The following is a 21,677-nucleotide window of genomic DNA, read 5'->3' as shown; positions in this document are numbered from 1 at the left end:
GCAGACTAACTCCATACTGTAGAGCAGAATAACTCCATACTGTAGAGCAGACTAACTCCATACTGTAGAGCAGACTAACTCCTTACTGTAGAGCAGACTAATTCCATACTGTAGAGCAGACTAACTCCTTACTGTAGAGCAGACTAATTCCATACTGTAGAGCAGACTAATTCCATACTGTAGAGCAGACTAACTCCATACTGTAGAGCAGACTAACTACTTACTGTAGAGCAGACTAACTCCATACTATAGAGCAGACTATCTCCATACTGTAGAGCAGACTAATTCCATACTGTAGAGCAGACTAATTCCATACTGTAGAGCAGACTAACTCCATACTATAGAGCAGACTAACTCCTTACTGTAGAGCAGACTAACTCCATACTATAGAGCAGACTAATTCCATACTGTAGAGCAGACTAACTCCATACTATAGAGCAGACTAACTCCTTACTGTAGAGCAGACTAACTCCATACTGTAGAGCAGACTAACTCCTTACTGTAGAGCAGACTAACTCCATACTGTAGAGCAGACTAACTCCATACTGTAGAGCAGACTAACTCCTTACTGTAGAGCAGACTAATTCCATACTGTAGAGCAGACTAACTCCTTACTGTAGAGCAGACTAATTCCATACTGTAGAGCAGACTAATTCCATAATGTAGAGCAGACTAAGCCCATAATGTAGAGCAGACTAATTCCATACTGTAGAGCAGACTAACTCCATACTGTAGAGCAGACTAACTCCTTACTGTAGAGCAGACTAATTCCATACTGTAGAGCAGACTAATTCCATACTGTAGAGCAGACTAACTCCATACTGTAGAGCAGACTAACTCCAATCTGTAGAGCAGACTAACTCCAATCTGTAGAGCAGACTAACTCCAATCTGTAGAGCAGACTAACTCCAGTCTGTAGGGCAGACTAACTCCAATCTGTAGAGCAGACTAACTCCAGTCTGTAGGGCAGACTAACTCCAATCTGTAGAGCAGACTAACTCCAATCTGTAGAGCAGACTAACTCCAATCTGTAGAGCAGACTAACTCCAATCTGTAGAGCAGACTAACTCCAATCTGTAGAGCAGACTAACTCCAATCTGTAGAGCAGACTAACTCCAGTCTGTAGGGCAGACTAACTCCAATCTTTAGAGCAGACTAACTCCAGTCTCTAGGGCAGACTAACTGATATCCGTATCATGTACTGTGGAGCAATAACCTCAAGTTGCAACTTGAGAGTTCAGAGTTTAAATGAAATGTTTACAAAATCCTTTTCTTTGCAGCTATATGAAACATGATTTCATGCTGGATCAATAACATAGTAGCTCTATGATCTTGTTATTTTCTATTGTAATTTAGTAATGAATCGTGACATATAATCAAATCATCTTTGTATCCGAATCAAAACAGGTCAAATGGATAATTTAGTCTGTCCATTATTACATCTATTGTGTGAATTGTAACAGGGTAACTGTCATGATTCCACCAAGGCCTTATCCTTGTTACATCCTGTTGTCACCTTTCAAATCCTCCCATGTAAGATATCTGTTGTGAGGAGGACATGTTCACCAGGAGCCATATGTCAAGCATCTCAGAGTAGGGGTGCTGATCTAGGATCAGGTCTTCCCTGTCCATGCAATCTGTGGCGGCAGGTAGCCTAGTGGTTAGAGCATTGGACTAGTAACAGAAAGGTTGCCAGATCAAATCCCCGAGCAGAAATCTGGCATTCTGCCCCTAAACAAGGCAGTTAACCCACTGTTCCTAGGCCGTCATTGAAAATAAGAATTTGTTCTTAAATGACTTGCCTAGTTAAAAAAAGATAAAATCTTATTTATTGTGATCTATAAGGCCAAACTGATCCGAAATCAGCACACCTATTCTGAGATGCTGATCCCTCTCAACTAAACCTGCATTCTGTCTCCTGCATTTTGAAGGGGTTTCTTGGCTGATAAGGATTGATTGTAGACTCTTCATATGGCATATCAAACATTACTACGATGGAAGACTGAATGTTTATACATGGTTGTTTGCTGAAGAGGAGAAATTGGTATACTCAGTACAGTGAATGGTATGACCCTTTTAACTTCAGTGTAAATAGTTTACCTCTCCATTTTCTCTCTTTCCCTCTATCCTCACACCTATATCCCTCCCTCTTCCCTCTTCCCTCTCTCTCTCTTTCTCCTCTTCTCCTCTTGTTTCTTTCTCTCTCATTCCATGCCTATCTTTCCGTCCCTCTTCCATCCCTCTTTCATACCAGTGAATCAGTGAGCCATTCCAACCCCTAAGAACAGAGAACAGGGGGGTTTAAATATTGATAATTTACGATGGCTTTCAGATGCTAGACTGATGCACAGCATACTGCATTCAGCAGTGTGAGCAGCATCGCAAATGAGGATGGAGAGAGTAAGAGAGAGACAATTGGAGAGTGTGTGTATGTTGAGGGAGAGACGGTGAGGGAGGAGGTAATTGAGAGAGTGTGTGTATATTGAGGGAGAGACAGTGAGGGAGGAGAGAATTGAGAGAGGGAGGTGTGTGATTGAGGATGGGAAAGGCGGGAGACGGTTTGTACAGGAGAGATAGCGAGAGAGAGAGAGCGAGAGAGAGAGAGAGAGAGAGAGAGAACTGCCCTGCTCTGCTGCAGTGGAGAGAAGTGAGGGGAAAGACTGCAGTCTCTGCTTATGGGAGAAATCAGTAGATATTACCACGGCACGGAAACGTTAGCCCTACGAGCCTGATTATTGGATGGGTCACCCAGCCAGTGGGAACATCACATTAGACTGGTAATACCTTCTACCTCACTCTCATTTCCTCCCTGGAAATGGTAATCAGCGGGTAATATAGACATGCAGGTCATTTAAGGACAACTTTAATACTGATTTTGTTTTTATTATACAGAGTGTCAAATGATTGTCAAATGATTTTTCTGTCGTTTGAAGATTTGAACTATGAATGTGCAAATCATTAGACAATTTGAGGGGTTTGTATGGTGTGTTTCTGGGGCTTTCGGTTTGTGACTAGCTAAGTGGAGCTGTCCAGTGTTGAACTGCATAAATGTAGACACTGGTGTCTAAGTACTAAGAGTACCTGCAGCGTTGGGGTACAGTTCGTACTACTGCTATGAATAGGATGGATAGCTTTCTTTTCTTGTCTCTGTCGCCTTACAGTCGTATACAAGTTGAGAATTAGACAAAGGCTATTATGCTATGATTGAATATAGCCTGTTGCTGTTACGACTGTTATTATAAGTCGTGATGTATGTCAATTTGTTTGGCAGGAATCATTTTAATTGTCATTTGTCATATAATTATCCTTATCTGTTAAGATTGGTATATATCGATGAATGAGAGCGAGGACAGAGTAAGCAGTTATGTCTATACTAGCCATTTTCATTCTGTCTGTGACATCAAACAATTAGTCATTTGATTTGTCTGATCCCAAACTCCATTGGCTAGCATGGCCTCAGGCAGGCTGTAAGGTATCAGTCAGAAGCAATTCAGCTGGATCTCATTTGCTCGGCAACAACTAGTTTCTCTGCTGTAACGTTTCATAAGGAGTCTGGAATTGAACACGTCTTGTGGAGTGGGATAGCATATAGCCTTTAGCTGTTTTAAGGTTTTTTGAACACTTAAAAAAATGCACCTGTTGGAGATGCAAAGCGTGTTGATTTGTGGCCTCTAGGTCAATGAAGATGAGGTTTCATTACGAAGACACGTTATAGAGCAGCGCACTACACAGCCGACAATGCAGCACTTGCGTAGGTTGCATTCACGGTAAAAGCTGCACATGTTGGCTCAATCATAAATGACCTGTCCGCGCTATAATGCGCCTTGCATTGAATCACAGTCACATACAAGTTATGAACTACGCTGACAGAATACTGTTTTACTGTTGCTGCTGACCCATGTCTTGATCATGTCACTGTCTGTTGCGACTTTAGACAATGCCTTTCCTACATACAGTATATCATTGCCTTAGTACTTGGTATCTTAGGTAGACAACTGTACAGTTGACAAAAGTTTCTGAAAACATAAATATGCCAACTGCATGTAAACACCTCTTTACATCTACAACAAAATACTGTTGGTTTGGCAAGGTAACATTCTTCTTTGATGGTAAAATCTATACAAAATAGAGTGTATGTGGTGATAGGGCTGGGTGATCTAGAGCGAAATAGAGTGCCCGTGGTGATCTGGCAGTGCACGTGGTGATCTGGCTGGCTGATTCTAAAGTCAGTAAAGATCCGTTGTAGACCTGCGTGTGTCGGTCTGTCTCCAGTGAGGACACATGTAATCGGGGTTAAGCTCTACGTTTGCCTGCCATGTATCCCAATTCTGTCCAATTGTCTTGCTTGCTCATTTAGATGGGCCTTAGAAACTGCTTGTCAACTAAACTGAGACAGATCGTTTTTGTCATCCAGCCCTTTTAGAGGGAATGAAAAACCTCTGGGAAGCTTTTTGCATTGGAGAGCCTCTCACATACAGACGCATATGTAACAGTATAACTTTAGTACGTCCCCTCGCCCATACCCGGGCTCGAACCAGGGACCCTCTGCACACATCAACAACTGACACCCACGAAGCGTCGTTACCCATCGCTCCACAAAAGCCGCGGCCCTTGCAGAGCAAGGTGCAACACTACTTCTAGGTTTCAGAGCAAGTGACGTAACTGATTGAAACGCTAGTAGCGCGTACCCGCTAACTAGCTAGCCATTTCACATCCGTTACACTCACCACCCTTTCAACCTCCTCCTTTTCCGCAGCAACCAGTGATCCGGGTCAACAGCATCAATTTAACAGTATAACTTTAAACCGTCCCCTCGCCCCGACACGGGCGCGAACCAGGGACCTTCTGCACACATCAACAACGGTCGCCCACGAAGCATTGTTACCCATCGCTCCACAAAGGCCACGGCCCTTGCAGAGCAAGGGGAAACCCTACTTAAGTCTCAGAGCAAGTGACGTAACTGATTGAAATGCTAGTAGCGCATACCCGCTAACTAGCTAGCCATTTCACATCCGTTACACATAGACACACACACACACAGGCTCACACACACACACACAGGCTCACACACACACAGGCTCACACACACACACAGGCTCACACACACACACACACACACACACACACACACACACACACACACACACACACACACACACACACACACACACACACACACACACACACACACACACACACACACACACACACACACACACACAAACTAACACACACACACACACATTATTGATGTCACTTGTTAAATCCAACTTCAGTCAGTGTAGATAAAGGGGAGGAAACAGGTTAAAGAATGATTTTCAAGCCTTGAGACAATTGAGACATGGATTGTGTATGTGTGCCATTCAGAAGGTGAATGGGCAAGACAAAAGATTGAAGTGCATTTGAACAGGGTATGGTAGTAGGTGCCAGGCGGACCAGTTTGTGTCAACTGCAACCCTGCTGGGTTTTTCGCATTCAATAGTTTCCACTGTATCAAGAATGATCCACCACCCAAAGGACATCCAGCCAACTTGACAACTGTGGGAAGCTTTGAAGTCAACATGGACCAGCATCCCTGTGGAACGCTTTCAACACCTTGTAGAGTCCATGCCCCGACGAACTGAGGCTGTTCTGAGGGCAAACAGGGGTGCAACTCAATGTTAGGAAGGTGGTTTTAATGTTCTGTGCACTCAGTGTGTTACAATATGCATATCTTCAATTACAATATATCCAGTTTCTATCCCTTTTCAATAGTTGACATAGCAATACTCCTTCACTGTTTGTGATAGTATTGTATACCAACATCGAGCAATAATGGTATTTTGTATCAGCTACTTCTCCAAAGAGTTTTTGTATCATCAGGAGATGATAGGGTTAGTCTATTACCAGACCAATAGGATTGTAGATGTCAGGAGAGATGATAGGGTTGATCTATTACCAGACCAATAGGATTGTAGATGTCAAGAGATGATAGGGTTGATCTATTACCAGACCAATAGGATTGTAGATGTCAGGAGAGATGATAGGGTTGATCTATTACCAGACCAATAGGATTGTAGATGTCAGGGGAGATGATAGGGTTGATCTATTACCAGACTAATAGGATTGTAGATGTCAGGAGAGATGATAGGGTTAGTCTATCACCAGACCAATAGGATTGTAGAAGTCAGGAGAGATGATAGGGTTGATCTATTACCAGACCAATAGGATTGTAAATGTCAGGAGAGATGATAGTGTTGATCTATTACCAGACCAATAGGATTGTAGATGCAGGAGAGATGATAGGGTTGATCTATCACCAGACCAATAGGATTGTAAATGTCAGGAGCGATGGTATGGTTTATCTATTACCAGACCAATAGGATTGTAAATGTCAGGAGAGATGCTAGGGTTGATCTATTACCAGACCAATAGGATTGTAGATGTCAGGAGAGATGATAGGGTTGATCTAACACCAGACCAATAGGATTGTAGATGTCAGGAGAGATGATAGGGTTGATCTATCACCAGACCAATAGGATTGTAGATGTCAGGAGAGATGATAGGGTTGATCTAGTACCAGACCAATAGGATTGTAGATGTCAAGAGATGATAGGGTTGATCTATCACCAGACCAATAGGATTGTAGATTTCAGGAGAGATGATAGGGTTAGTCTATCACCATACCAATAGGATTGTAGATGTCAGGAGAGATGATAGGGTTGATCTATTACCAGACCAATAGGATTGTAGATGTCAAGAGATGATAGGGTTGATCTATTACCAGACCAATAGGATTGTAGATGTCAGGAGAGATGATAGGGTTGATTTATTACCAGACCAATAGGATTGTAGATGTCAGGAGAGATGATAGGGTTGATCTATTACCAGACCAATAGGACTGTAGATGTCAGGAGAGATGATAGGGTTAGTCTATCACCAGACCAATAGGATTGTAGATGTCAGGAGAGATGATAGGGTTAGTCTATTACCAGACCAATAGGATTGTAGATTTCAGGAGAGAAGATAGGGTTGATCTATTACCAGACCAATAGGATGGTAGATGTCAGGAGTGATGATAGGGTTAGTCTATCACCAGACCAATAGGATTGTAGATTTCAGGAGAGATGATAGGGATGATCTATTACCAGACCAATAGGATTGTAAATGTCAGGAGAGATGATAGGGTTGATCTATTACCAGACCAATAGGACTGTAGATGTCAGGAGAGATGATAGGGTTAGTCTATCACCAGACCAATAGGATTGTAGATTTCAGGAGAGATGATAGGGTTGATCTATCACCAGACCAATAGGATTGTAGATGTCAAGAGATGATAGGGTTGATCTATTACCAGACCAATAGGATTGTAGATGTCAGGAGAGATGATATGGTTGATCTATTACCAGACCAATAGGATTGTAGATGTCAGGGGAGATGATAGGGTTGATATATTACCAGACCAATAGGATTATAGATGTCAGGAGAGATACTGGAGTGATCTATCACCAGACCAATAGGATTGTAGATGTCAGGAGAGATGATAGGGTTTATCTATTACCAGACCAATAGGATTGTAGATGTCAGGAGAGATGATAGGGTTGATCTATTACCAGACTAATGGGATTGTAGATGTCAGGAGAGATGATAGGGTTAGTCTATCACCAGAACAATAGGATTGTAGATGTCAGGAGAGATGCTAGGGTTGATCTATTACCAGACCAATAGGATTGTAGATGTCAGGAGAGATACTGGAGTGATCTATCACCAGACCAATAGGATTGTAGATGTCAGGAGAGATGATAGGGTTGATCTATTACCAGACCAATAGGATTGTAGATGTCAGGAGAGATGATAGGGTTGATATATTACCAGACCAATAGGATTATAGATGTCAGGAGAGATACTGGAGTGATCTATCACCAGACCAATAGGATTGTAGATGTCAGGAGAGATGATAGGGTTTATCTATTACCAGACCAATAGGATTGTAGATGTCAGGAGAGATGATAGGGTTGATCTATTACCAGACTAATAGGATTGTAGATGTCAGGAGAGATGATAGGGTTAGTCTATCACCAGAACAATAGGATTGTAGATGTCAGGAGAGATGATAGGGTTGATCTATTACCAGACCAATAGGATTGTAGATGTCAGGAGAGATACTGGAGTGATCTATCACCAGACCAATAGGATTGTAGATGTCAGGAGAGATGATAGGGTTGATCTATTACCGGACCAATAGGATTGTAGATGTCAGGAGAGATGATAGGGGTGATCTATCACCAGACCAATAGGATTGTAGATGTCAAGAGATGATAGGGTTGATCTATCACCAGGCCAATATGATTGTAAATGTCAGGAGCGATGATATGGTTTATCTATTACCAGACCAATAGGATTGTAGATGTCAAGAGATGATAGGTTTGATCTATTACCAGACCAATAGGATTGTAAATGTCAGGAAAGATGATAGGGTTGGTCTATTACCAGACCAATAGGAGCGTAGATGTCAGGAGAGATGATAGGGTTGATCTATTACCAGACCAATAGGAGTGTAGATGTCAGGAGAGATGATATGGTTGATCTATTACCAGACCAATAGGATTGTAGATGTCAAGAGATGATATGGTTGATCTATTACCAGACCAATAGGATTGTAGATTTCAGGAGAGATGATATGGTTGGTCTATTACCAGACCAATAGGATTGTAAATGTCAGGAGAGATGATAGGGTTGATCTATTACCAGACCAATAGGATTGTAAATGTCAGGAGAGATGATAGGGTTGGTCTATTACCAGACCAATAGGATTGTAGATGTCAAGAGATGATAGGGTTGATCTATTACCAGACCAATATGATTGTAGATTTCAGGAGAGATTATATGGTTGATCTATTACCCGACCAATAGGATTGTAGATGTCAGGAGAGATGATAGGGTTGATCTATTACCAGACCAATAGGATTGTAGATGTCAGGAGAGATGATAGGGTTGATCTATTACCAGACCAATAGGATTGTAGATGTCAGGAGAGATACTGGAGTGATCTATCACCAGACCAATAGGATTGTAGATGTCAGGAGAGATTATAGGGTTTATCTATTACCAGACCAATAGGATTGTAGATGTCAGGAGAGATGATAGGGTTGATCTATTACCAGACTAATAGGATTGTAGATGTCAGGAGAGATGATAGGGTTAGTCTATCACCAGACCAATAGGATTGTAGATGTCAGGAGAGATGATAGGGTTGATCTATTACCAGACCAATAGGATTGTAAATTTCAGGAGAGATGATAGTGTTGATCTATTACCAGACCAATAGGATTGTAGATGTCAGGAGAGATGATAGGGTTGATCTATTACCAGACCAATAGGATTGTAAATGTCAGGAGAGATGATAGTGTTGATCTATTACCAGACCAATAGGATTGTAGATGTCAGGAGAGATGATAGGGTTGATCTATCACCAGACCAATAGGATTGTAAATGTCAGGAGCGATGGTATGGTTTATCTATTACCAGACCAATAGGATTATAAATGTCAGGAGAGATGATATGGTTGATCTATTACCAGACCAATAGGATTGTAGATGTCAGGAGAGATGATAGGGTTGATCTATCACCAGACCAATAGGATTGTAGATGTCAGGAGAGATGATAGGGTTGATCTATCACCAGACCAATAGGATTGTAGATGTCAGGAGAGATGATAGGGTTGATCTAGTACCAGACCAATAGGATTGTAGATGTCAAGAGATGATAGGGTTGATCTATCACCAGACCAATAGGATTGTAAATGTCAGGAGAGATGATAGGGTTAGTATATTACCAGACCAATAGGATTGTATATGTCAGGAGAGATGATAGGGTTGATCTATTACCAGACCAATAGGATTGTAGATGTCAGGAGAGATACTGGAGTGATCTATCACCAGACCAATAGGATTGTAGATGTCAGGAGAGATGATAGGGTTGATCTATTACCGGACCAATAGGATTGTAGATGTCAGGAGAGATGATAGGGGTGATCTATCACCAGACCAATAGGATTGTAGATGTCAGGAGAGATGATAGGGTTGATCTATCACCAGACCAATAGGATTGTAGATGTCAGGAAAGATGATAGGATTGATCTATTACCAGACCAATAGGATTGTAGATGTCAAGAGATGATAGGGTTAGTCTATTACCAGACCAATAGGATTGTAGATGTCAAGAGATGATAGGGTTGATCTATCACCAGGCCAATAGGATTGTAAATGTCAGGAGCGATGATATGGTTTATCTATTACCAGACCAATAGGATTGTAGATGTCAAGAGATGATAGGTTTGATCTATTACCAGACCAATAGGATTGTAAATGTCAGGAAAGATGATAGGGTTGGTCTATTACCAGACCAATAGGAGCGTAGATGTCAGGAGAGATGATAGGGTTGATCTATTACCAGACCAATAGGAGTGTAGATGTCAGGAGAGATGATATGGTTGATCTATTACCAGACCAATAGGATTGTAGATGTCAAGAGATGATATGGTTGATCTATTACCAGACCAATAGAATTGTAGATTTCAGGAGAGATGATATGGTTGGTCTATTACCAGACCAATAGGATTGTAAATGTCAGGAGAGATGATAGGGTTGATCTATTACCAGACCAATAGGATTGTAAATGTCAGGAGAGATGATAGGGTTGGTCTATTACCAGACCAATAGGATTGTAGATGTCAAGAGATGATAGGGTTGATCTATTACCAGACCAATATGATTGTAGATTTCAGGAGAGATTATATGGTTGATCTATTACCCGACCAATAGGATTGTAGATGTCAGGAGAGATGATAGGGTTGATCTATTACCAGACCAATAGGATTGTAGATGTCAGGAGAGATGATAGGGTTGATCTATTACCAGACCAATAGGATTGTAGATGTCAGGAGAGATACTGGAGTGATCTATCACCAGACCAATAGGATTGTAGATGTCAGGAGAGATGATAGGGTTTATCTATTACCAGACCAATAGGATTGTAGATGTCAGGAGAGATGATAGGGTTGATCTATTACCAGACTAATAGGATTGTAGATGTCAGGAGAGATGATAGGGTTAGTCTATCACCAGACCAATAGGATTGTAGATGTCAGGAGAGATGATAGGGTTGATCTATTACCAGACCAATAGGATTGTAAATTTCAGGAGAGATGATAGTGTTGATCTATTACCAGACCAATAGGATTGTAGATGTCAGGAGAGATGATAGGGTTGATCTATTACCAGACCAATAGGATTGTAAATGTCAGGAGAGATGATAGTGTTGATCTATTACCAGACCAATAGGATTGTAGATGTCAGGAGAGATGATAGGGTTGATCTATCACCAGACCAATAGGATTGTAAATGTCAGGAGCGATGGTATGGTTTATCTATTACCAGACCAATAGGATTGTAAATGTCAGGAGAGATGATATGGTTGATCTATTACCTGACCAATAGGATTGTAGATGTCAGGAGAGATGATAGGGTTGATCTATCACCAGACCAATAGGATTGTAGATGTCAGGAGAGATGATAGGGTTGATCTATCACCAGACCAATAGGATTGTAGATGTCAGGAGAGATGATAGGGTTGATCTAGTACCAGACCAATAGGATTGTAGATGTCAAGAGATGATAGGGTTGATCTATCACCAGACCAATAGGATTGTAGATTTCAGGAGAGATGATAGGGTTAGTCTATCACCAGACCAATAGGATTGTAGATGTCAGGAGAGATGATAGGGTTGATCTATTACCAGACCAATAGGATTGTAGATGTCAAGAAATGATAGGGTTGATCTATTACCAGACCAATAGGATTGTAGATGTCAGGAGAGATGATAGGGTTGATTTATTACCAGACCAATAGGATTGTAGATGTCAGGAGAGATGATAGGGTTGATCTATTACCAGACCAATAGGATTGTAAATGTCAGGAGAGATGATAGGGTTAGTATATTACCAGACCAATAGGATTGTATATGTCAGGAGAGATGATAGGGTTGATCTATTACCAGACCAATAGGATTGTAGATGTCAGGAGAGATACTGGAGTGATCTATCACCAGACCAATAGGATTGTAGATGTCAGGAGAGATGATAGGGTTGATCTATTACCGGACCAATAGGATTGTAGATGTCAGGAGAGATGATAGGGGTGATCTATCACCAGACCAATAGGATTGTAGATGTCAGGAGAGATGATAGGGTTGATCTATCACCAGACCAATAGGATTGTAGATGTCAGGAAAGATGATAGGATTGATCTATTACCAGACCAATAGGATTGTAGATGTCAATAGATGATAGGGTTAGTCTATTACCAGACCAATAGGATTGTAGATGTCAAGAGATGATAGGGTTGATCTATCACCAGGCCAATAGGATTGTAAATGTCAGGAGCGATGATATGGTTTATCTATTACCAGACCAATAGGATTGTAGATGTCAAGAGATGATAGGTTTGATCTATTACCAGACCAATAGGATTGTAAATGTCAGGAAAGATGATAGGGTTGGTCTATTACCAGACCAATAGGAGCGTAGATGTCAGGAGAGATGATAGGGTTGATCTATTACCAGACCAATAGGAGTGTAGATGTCAGGAGAGATGATATGGTTGATCTATTACCAGACCAATAGGAGTGTAGATGTCAGGAGAGATGATATGGTTGGTCTATTACCAGACCAATAGGATTGTAGATGTCAGGAGAGATGATATGGTTGGTCTATTACCAGACCAATAGGATTGTAGATGTCAAGAGATGATAGGGTTGATCTATTACCAGACCAATATGATTGTAGATTTCAGGAGAGATGATAGGGTTGGTCTATTACCAAACTAACAGGATTTAGAGACGTCACGTTACTGTGACATGCACATCTACTCTCATCGTCATCTGCCATTATTGATTTTGGTGAGTAATAGATTTATAACCAATTCTGGATGTGCAGAATAGGGGAGGATCGTCATTTTCCACCTTAGATATCCTGCCCTGAGAGAAGGATACAATAGGGACAGCAGGGAGGCAGAGCCGGACAATGGCCGTGTGGCAACAAGTAGCTCTTTATTCTATGGGTTGTTGAGTGGGCTGGCTCAAGGTTAGCGGTACGCTTTTCGCACTGTCGTGACATTTCTCAGCCCTGCTTAGTCCTACCCAATCAAATATGAGTATGACTCACAATGAGTATCACCATGATCTGTAAATGTTAATCAGATGCTGGTGTCACCCCTGAGACACCAGTGTAGCTAGGAATTCTGGGAAATAAATTGTCAGACTTCAATGTAATTGGGTAACGTTCCCTACTCTTTCCTCCTGTTGCCGCCCCTGAGAGCAACACAGAACTGGCACAGAATGATATGATGCTTGCTGAGGCCTGAGATGAGAATTTATTTGGCCAGCTGTTTGTAGTCTATAGGATTCCCCAGAAGAAGACAGACGCGGGGTTATAGTGTTTCATGCATTCTTATTCTTTATGATTGTGGTTGGTGATTGCGGATTGCAGTCAGATTGATAAACACTCTTATTACCGTAGCCTGCATCTGGGTAGCAGGGCAGTTAATTCAGGAAGTAAACTCAAATTATAGTTCAATAATAAAAATAAATACATATATTTATTTTCAATTACTTCTCAATTAACTGAAAAGTAAAAGCTTTTTTTTTTTTTTTTTTGTTAAAACATTTCTGAATTGTACATTTCTAATCACTTCCTGAATTGACTGCCTTCAATTTGAGTTGAGCCAAACCCTGCTGGGTAGATGAGAAAATATATAATTAATTTGCTTCCTGTTATACCATTTTCTATTTCCACAGTGATCTCATCCCTCACTTTAAATATAATTTCTCTGAAAATAATCCCTAATTAGACATGAGAAGCCATCCACTGTTATAGATGATTAGACATGAGAAGCCATTCACTGTTATAGATGATTAGACATGAGAAGCCATTCACTGTTATAGATGATTAGACATGAGAAGCCATTCACTGTTATAGATGATTAGACATGAGAAGCCATTCACTGTTATAGATGATTAGACATGAGAAGCCATTCACTGTTATAGAGGATTAGACATGAGAAGCCATTCACTGTTATAGATGATTAGACATGAAAAGCCATCCACTGTTATAGATGTGTAATTATGAGTCAGTACATGATAATGGGAACTCCTGAGAACTTTTTGGGGAGCAATAGGAGGGGCCTATAACAGTTGGTCTAACATGCATCCGAAGGTCATAATTCCCATTCAGCCTCTCCATCTCACCTTCTCACAGGGTGAATTGATTCAGTACAGTACATTGCTAATCCTATTAGGATTCAAATCAAATGAAATTGTATTTATCACATGGTGTCACGTTCCTGACCTGTTTTCTGTTAGTTTTTATGTGTTAGCTGGTCAGGACGTGAGTTTGGGTGGGCAGTCTATGTTTTCTGTTTCTATGTTGGTTAACGGGTGACCTGATATGGTTCTCAATTAGAGGCAGGTGGTTTTCATCTCCTCTGATTGAGAATCATATTAAGGTAGGTGTTTTCACTTTGTTGGTCGTGGGTGGTTGTCTCCTGTGTTAGTGTCAAGTTTTGACCCCTTTCTTGTGCAATTCCCCACTTGAAAAGGACAGTCCCTCCACATGAAGATTTTAACTGGATTTCACTCAATAAACAGCCATGGAATCAGTTGTTTGTCTTTTATTTACCATTCTTTGGTTGGCAGTAAACAGGTGAAAAACCTCAAAAAAGAGATGACAAATACAAGTTATTATTTGAGTTGACAGCCTAATTAAATACACAAAATTATCCACATTCACCTCAGATAAACACATTTCTGCCATTATAAAATACAAGGTTTCCACTTAAGCAAATGTTTCCCAAAATAGAAACCCACCATTTTTAATCAAATGAGCAGAATCAGTATATTTTTATCTATATTTGCATTTTTAGCCAAATACATTAAAAATATTTTTAGTAGTAAAAATTTACATTTATTTTCTAATCAGTAGTTTTAAACAGACAAATCTTTCATTTTTTAGCCAAAGATTTTTTAGACTATACATTTGTTACTGAACTAAGAACTTGGTTTACTAAGATTTCTACAAAGTTTAAATTACTTTTAACCATTTCAAACAAGTTCTTTGTCAACAATGAATTTGGCTCTTCTTACTTTTCCTTTATACCCCACAAACAACATTTGAAGTTATAAATACCACTGCAAAAGTCCTATCAAAGTTAAGAGTTAAGAGTCTGTGTTTTCCAGAGTATCATTAGCAGTGCACTGCTTAAGTCAGTATAGTCAAGCATGGCCAATATGGCGCTTACCGGCTGTCTTTCACAGTTTTGTGGAGGGCTTGGACTTGCACAGTCACCTTGATCACAAAGATGAAGTTTCCTTGGTCTTGTGGTGTTATAAATGCTCCTTTCACTGCGGTCTAAAGACAACAGCAGAGCCAGGTGCTGGCACACCCTGATTGCCTGGAAGATTTGTTCCACCTGGTTCACCACTGATTGAAGGAGGAGTTTCACCACTGAGGAGCTCCCAGGCAGTTTGTCAGCACAGTTAGTGTCTGTCTATGTTGCACCATACAGGACTGTTTCGGTTTGTTTGTTCATTTTGTTCGTTCGGTTTTTATGTAGTCATTTCCCTGTTCGTGCGTTCTTCGTGTTACATGTAAGTTCTTACGTCCAGGTCTGTCTACATTCGTTTTGTTATTTTGTTAGTTAATTCAAGTATAGTTCGTTTTTTGTCTTCGTTGTTTTGTCGTGTCTAAATAAATATCATGTCTAAGTATCACGCTGCGTCTTGGTTCAATCCATGCTCCTCCTCTTCGGATGAAGAGGAAGAGGAAAACCGTTACACATGGGCCTTACTGTGAAATGCTTACTTACAAGCCCTTAACCAACAATGCAGTTTTAAGAAAATAAGAGTTAATAAAATATTTACTAAATAAACGAAAGTAAAAAAAGTAACACAATAAAATAACAATAACGAGACTATATGCGGGGGTACAGGTTAGTCGAGGTAATTTAGGTACTATGTACATATAGGTAGGGGTAAAGTGACTATGCATAGATAATAAACAGTGATTCATTGTTCAGCAGCCTTATGGGTTGGGGGTAGAAGCTGATAAGGAGCTGATCCTTTTGGACCTAGACGCTCCAGTAGAAAGAAGGATGTTTCGGTCACGAGTGCCTCATTTCAATTTGGTGGAGATCATTGTTTCAGAAGAGACATAGCATATTATAATTGATATATTATAATCACCTTAGTCTTTGCCATTCCTTCAGAGGGAACAGATCCCGCATCATAAATGGACAATAGTCCTCTTTGGAACACATTTTGGAAAGGGAGCCTTCGTATTTATTTGGCACGTTTTCCACCTCAAGTAGAAGACGTGTTAACTCCAACCATTCATTTTTATTTCATCCCTAACGGACCGTGATGTAATGCTGTAATGTTGAATATCGGCTTTCTTAAGGGACTGAGGGCCTCATTGACAGAATGTTATTTCATTGACATTCATGTAATATTAACATACTGTGTCTCATTCCTCAAACAAATGAGATTAGCCGTTTCATCCCTGAGTTAAATCCATTTAGGAGTTTATAGTACATTAAGGATGCAGTTCTACCGGCTGGCATTTTTATCCTCAGGGTCTGTGATGTGGACTGATGTCAAGGAGGCCATTTCCATACAAACCACTCCAGCCTTGTCACTGTGCTGCTCTACTGTCTGACACATTGCTAAGGAATTGAGTTGGGTCACATGGTAGAATTGTACATCCTCCATTTTGTTTCTTTGTGTGCAGAAAACCAATACTCAGCTACTAAATTGTTTCTATTGGAGTGGAGTGCCAGAGAGGACTAATCTAACTTCTGAAGTGAATCTCTAACAGATGCCTGTTTTTAATTCCCTAAACATTGCCATGATAGTGATACATGTATGGCGATAGGTAATGAGTGATGAAATACATGTCTTTTTGATGTGTGTGTGTTTGTGTGTTATACCAAAGGTTACACACTTCATTGCCTGTGCTGCTGGTGATGGCAACTGACCGTCTCTTTGTGTGTCTGTGACTTTCCCCAGGGACTGTGTGTGTGGCCTAGTCATTGAGGATGAAGTGGAACTTGTTCAAGAATAAGCCTGAGGCCATGGTGGGTCCAGAGCCCACGGGCACCGGCGCCACTATGACCGCGGCCCCAGCCGTCGCCATCGCCACCACCGTGGCTGAACCCCCAGGCAACGGCACAGTTTCCAAGAACGACATGTTCGAAGAGATCAAGAGCAAGTTCATGAACGAGATCGATAAGATCCCATGTATGTCTTCCCTGGTTAACCAAAATACTTTATTTTTTCCCAACCCTGACTCATAACTCATGTACTATGCATGGAACAACTTTGGAACATAGAATCCTAAATCTGGATGATCTCATAGGAGTACAACCCATATTGAGGTATTTACATAGTAGTGTTTTTTTCCTCGTAACTCCCCTGTGTGTGTTGCAGTGCCCTCCTGGGCCATCATAGCTATCGCTGTGGTGGCCGCCCTCCTCATCCTCACCTGCTGCTTCTGCATCATCAAGAAGTGCTGTTGTAAGAAGAAGAAGAACAAGAAGGGCAAGAAGGGCAAAGATGGCCTCAACATGAAGAACATGAAAGGGGACGAGGTATGGTACTTCGGGCTCCACATATAAACTCAGTTCGCAGAGTACATGCAGGTCCAACAGACATAACATATATCACACTCAGGATACGTATTTCATTTGAACACAAAACTCATAAAACTCATATGAATATGAACACAAAACTCACATGAATATCAGTACGTTAAGTTATTTATTTTTAGATGATGAACGTAGACAAAGAGGACTAGGAATTAATCTCGGGATAGCTGACAGAGGGCGTCTATAATTATTAGCCTACTAAGCCACAGACTCCATTCCTCCATAACAATATGGTTGCCTGTTTTATTTACTGTGCAACAATTTATTTTGTTTGAGGAACTTGGGAAAGTTTTGGTCAATATGTAAAGATGGAAGATCTTAATTTGACCACAGTAAAATACACTACCTGACCAAACGTATGTGGACACCTGCTAGTTGAAAATCTCATTCCAAAATGACGGGCATTAATAAGGAGTTGGTCCCCCCCTCTGCTGCTATAACAAATTCCACTCTTCTGGGAAGGCTTTCCACTAGATGTTGAAACATTGCTGCGGGGACTTGCTTCCATTCAGCCACAAGAGTATTAGTGAGGCCTGGCTTGCAGTTGGCATTCCAATTCATCCCAAAGGGGTTCATTGGGATTGAGGTCAGGGCTCTGTGCAGGCCAGTCGAGTTCTTCCACACCGATATCGACAAACCACTTCTGTATGGACCTTGCTTTGTGCACGGGGGCATTGTCATGCTGAAACAGGAAAGGGCCTTCCCCAAACTATTGCCACAAAGTTGGAAGAACAGAATCGTCTAACATGTGATTGTATGCTGTAGCGTTAAAATTTCACTTCCCTGGAACTAAGGAGCCTGAACCATGAACAACAGCCCCAAACCATTATTCGTCCCCCACAAAACTTTACAGTTGACACTATGCATTCAGGCAGGTAGCGTTCTCCTGGAATCGGCCAAACCCAGATTCGTCCGTCGGACTGCCAGATGGTGAAGCGTGATTCATCAAGTGTAATCAAATTCAAATAAGATTGTATTTGTCACATGTGCCGAATACAACAGGTGCAAACCTTACCGTGAAATGCTCAGTTAGAAGCACTTAACCAACAATACAGTTTAAAGAAAATAGAGTTACTAAATAAACTAAAGGAAAAAATTTAAAAAGGAAAAAAGTTAGACAATAAAATAACAATAACGAGGCTATATACAGGGGGTACTGATACCGAGTCAATGGGTGGTGGTACAGGTTAGTCGAGGTAATTTGTACATGTAGGTAGGGGTAAAGTGACTATGCATAGATAATAAACAGCGAGTAGCAGCAGTGTAAAAACTAAGGGGGGGGGGGGCAATACAAATATAGTCCATTTGATTGACTGTTCAGCAGTCTTATGGCTTGTCGGTAGAAGCTGTTAAGGAGCCTTTTGGACCAAGACTTGGCACTGGATTTTAAACACCTGTAAGTAACGGGTGTGGCTGAAATAGCCAAATCCAATCATTTGAAGGGATGTCCACGTACTTTTGTACGTATATACTGTAATTGCAGCAACAGCATTTGAATGTTTATTCCATAATGGTGCTTGATCAGTGGTTGGACTATTAGCTGGCCAAAAGTAGGCTACATCAAGAGTGCAATACTGTTAATATAACCGTGTGTTAGTGTGGGTTTTCTGTGAATTTATGTAAATCACAAAACTACTCTGAATTTCCTGCGGTGCAGGAAAATTCTCAGCAGCAAAAGAGTGAACAAATTAAGAACTGACATCTGTACATAGATTTGACCAACAACACATGCTCTTTATGCATCCCTTGGTGTATCAGTAACAACCTCTGATCTTTCATTGGCAGCACTTAGACCAGTCTTAGGGAGACAAGTCGATAGCCTCCTATCCTCTCTGTTCTCTTGATGTGGTTGTTGTTGTCGTTTTAAAATGTGTGCTGTACTTCATTGTGACATACGGTGAAAATTACACATTTGTTATGGGAAAGGACCAGGGATGGTTTGGGTAATGGGTAGAGAAGGTAATGAAGCCCTGTCTTTTGTGGCATTCCAATTAACGGATGACTGCTAGGGTAAGCTGCCCTCCGTGCTTAAGGATAATAGACATGATACCCATGGATCAGAGGAGCCATATCTCAGACTAAGCAGAATAAACAGGGGAGGACTGTGAAAAGTGCTCCTGCTTAATTCCAGGCTGAATGTGTCCAATATCATTAACAGGGCCCCATTCACCAGTAACAGTTATTAAAACAATTAATTGTCTCCACATGGTGAAAGATGGTCCTGGAAGTAGGACGTTTACATTTTTATTATTTTTTAACGAACAGACAATCACTGTGTCATTTTTCATCGTCCTAGTGTTGCCGGTGGTGTTGTTTGTTTTCTGGTGTGTCGTAAGTTCAAACCTCTTCCTCTCTCTGCTCTCCTCCTCTTCACTTTGTCTCTTATGTGTGCATCGTGTTTCTTGACTGTGATGGACCCCTGATCTACGGTAGGTGGAAGGATCGCGGTGATGCTCTCTGGCCCATGGGCAGATGATGATGATGATGAGGGGGGGTTTCATGGAATGAAAATCGTAGCGCCTTTGCTTTTCTATCATGTTTTGTACTTATGTTTTGAGAATTTAAATGAGAACGCTATGGTCTGCTCCATAAAACCCTGAGAGAAAAATAAATAAATATTGAAATAACGTATCGCCCATTATGTGACAGTGTGATGCCAAACTCACCCCAATATGAAACTTATTGGGCATAGTTTAAACGCAACCCACAAATAACACTATTAATATATGCATGTGAAAAAGGGCATGGTTGGTTGTTTGTGGGACATGATGATGACAATGATAACCGCATGACCAATCAATCAATATTTTTCATCTGCACCCCAATTACTTTGTCACTCAATGAAGAGTGAAAACCAGAATAAAAAAATAAAGCACAGGTTTGCAGATGAAATAGTCCCGGAAACTTGAACATGTCAGAAATAGGGGTTACCATAACTGGCTGTTATCTAACTGAAATACTGCTTCTACATTATGCAAATAGCTGGCTATACCCTTTAATCCTGTAGCTACCATTTGGCTGGGAAAAATGGTGACCTGACTTGAGAGGAACATTCCTTGGTGACACATTAATGGAATAAATAGAAAGCAAGTAAGATTATACAGGCCCTGCTTTTGAAGGATCAGTTAACTAGTTCCTTGGGAATATGGGGTAAGATGTAAAAGACAGGGTAAAACAATTGTGTCACCAAAGGACATTTTGAATTCAAGTCATTAACTAGAAAACATCATACCTGAGTCCCTAGTTACATTAGAGACAGGATGGTATTCCACTATGCCACCAGGTGAGAAGCAGGTAAGCGGGAGCAAGGCAACGCAACAAACCCTGGTGCTACGCAATGCAAGGCAATGCAACGCAACAAACTCTGGTGCTACAGTACGCAGCGCAACGCAATGCAACACAACACAAGCCTCCTGAACGACCACTGTCTGTCTGTGGCATGCTGTCTGTGGTGGGTGGGGCTCCCGCCATCTGCCTCCTACACATAACCCCTGACCCCGCAACTCTGATCCCTGTGTCCTGTGTTCTACCACTGCAGAAACAGGACGATGACGACGATGAAGGCGAGACAGGCCTCACGGAGGAGGAGAAAGAGGAGGAAGAGAAAGAGGAGGAGAAACTTGGCAAGCTGCAGTACTCGCTGGACTATGACTTCCAAGACAGTAAGGTCAGTGGCTGATATTTTCCCCTTTAAATCCTTGTAGGCACTGCTCAGCAAAACCTGTATTAGGCTGTTTTACCTTAATACAATATTTGCAGCATTGTCAGTCTATCAGTAAGAGTCCATCAACATCCAGGGATGGGAATATGATTTTTTTTACTATAAAAAAACCCTACAATTTTTAGAACACAAGGCCCGCACTGAAAAACATTATGTGTGCACATTTATCTATATGCCAACAGTGTGCAACAATGTCTAATTTATCATAACCATTACAGAT

General features: G+C 41.1%; 1 protein-coding gene across 3 annotated transcripts in view; it reads left to right on the top strand.

Annotated features, from left to right (window-relative positions):
• Positions 1–21,677, top strand: part of LOC139554428 (synaptotagmin-2-like) — a 69,411-nt gene that overhangs the window by 40,029 nt on the left and 7,705 nt on the right. The window contains exons 1-4 of one of the 3 annotated variants that reach the window (XM_071367206.1): positions 2,646–2,777; positions 17,099–17,329; positions 17,519–17,679; positions 21,275–21,403. In XM_071367206.1, the coding sequence (XP_071223307.1) occupies positions 17,128–17,329; positions 17,519–17,679; positions 21,275–21,403 (492 nt within the window). In that variant the 5' untranslated portion in view covers positions 2,646–2,777; positions 17,099–17,127. Of the gene's footprint in view, positions 1–2,645; positions 2,778–17,098; positions 17,330–17,518; positions 17,680–21,274; positions 21,404–21,677 lie in introns of those variants that run through there. The other 2 variants (XM_071367217.1, XM_071367196.1) reach the window with 2 other exon arrangements.

This window comes from Salvelinus alpinus, chromosome 2 (genome assembly GCF_045679555.1).
Source record: "Salvelinus alpinus chromosome 2, SLU_Salpinus.1, whole genome shotgun sequence".
NCBI classification, from domain to species: domain Eukaryota; kingdom Metazoa; phylum Chordata; class Actinopteri; order Salmoniformes; family Salmonidae; genus Salvelinus; species Salvelinus alpinus.
The sequence above is the reverse complement of the archived record's forward strand: the minus strand, read 5'-3'. Positions and strand labels throughout refer to the sequence as shown.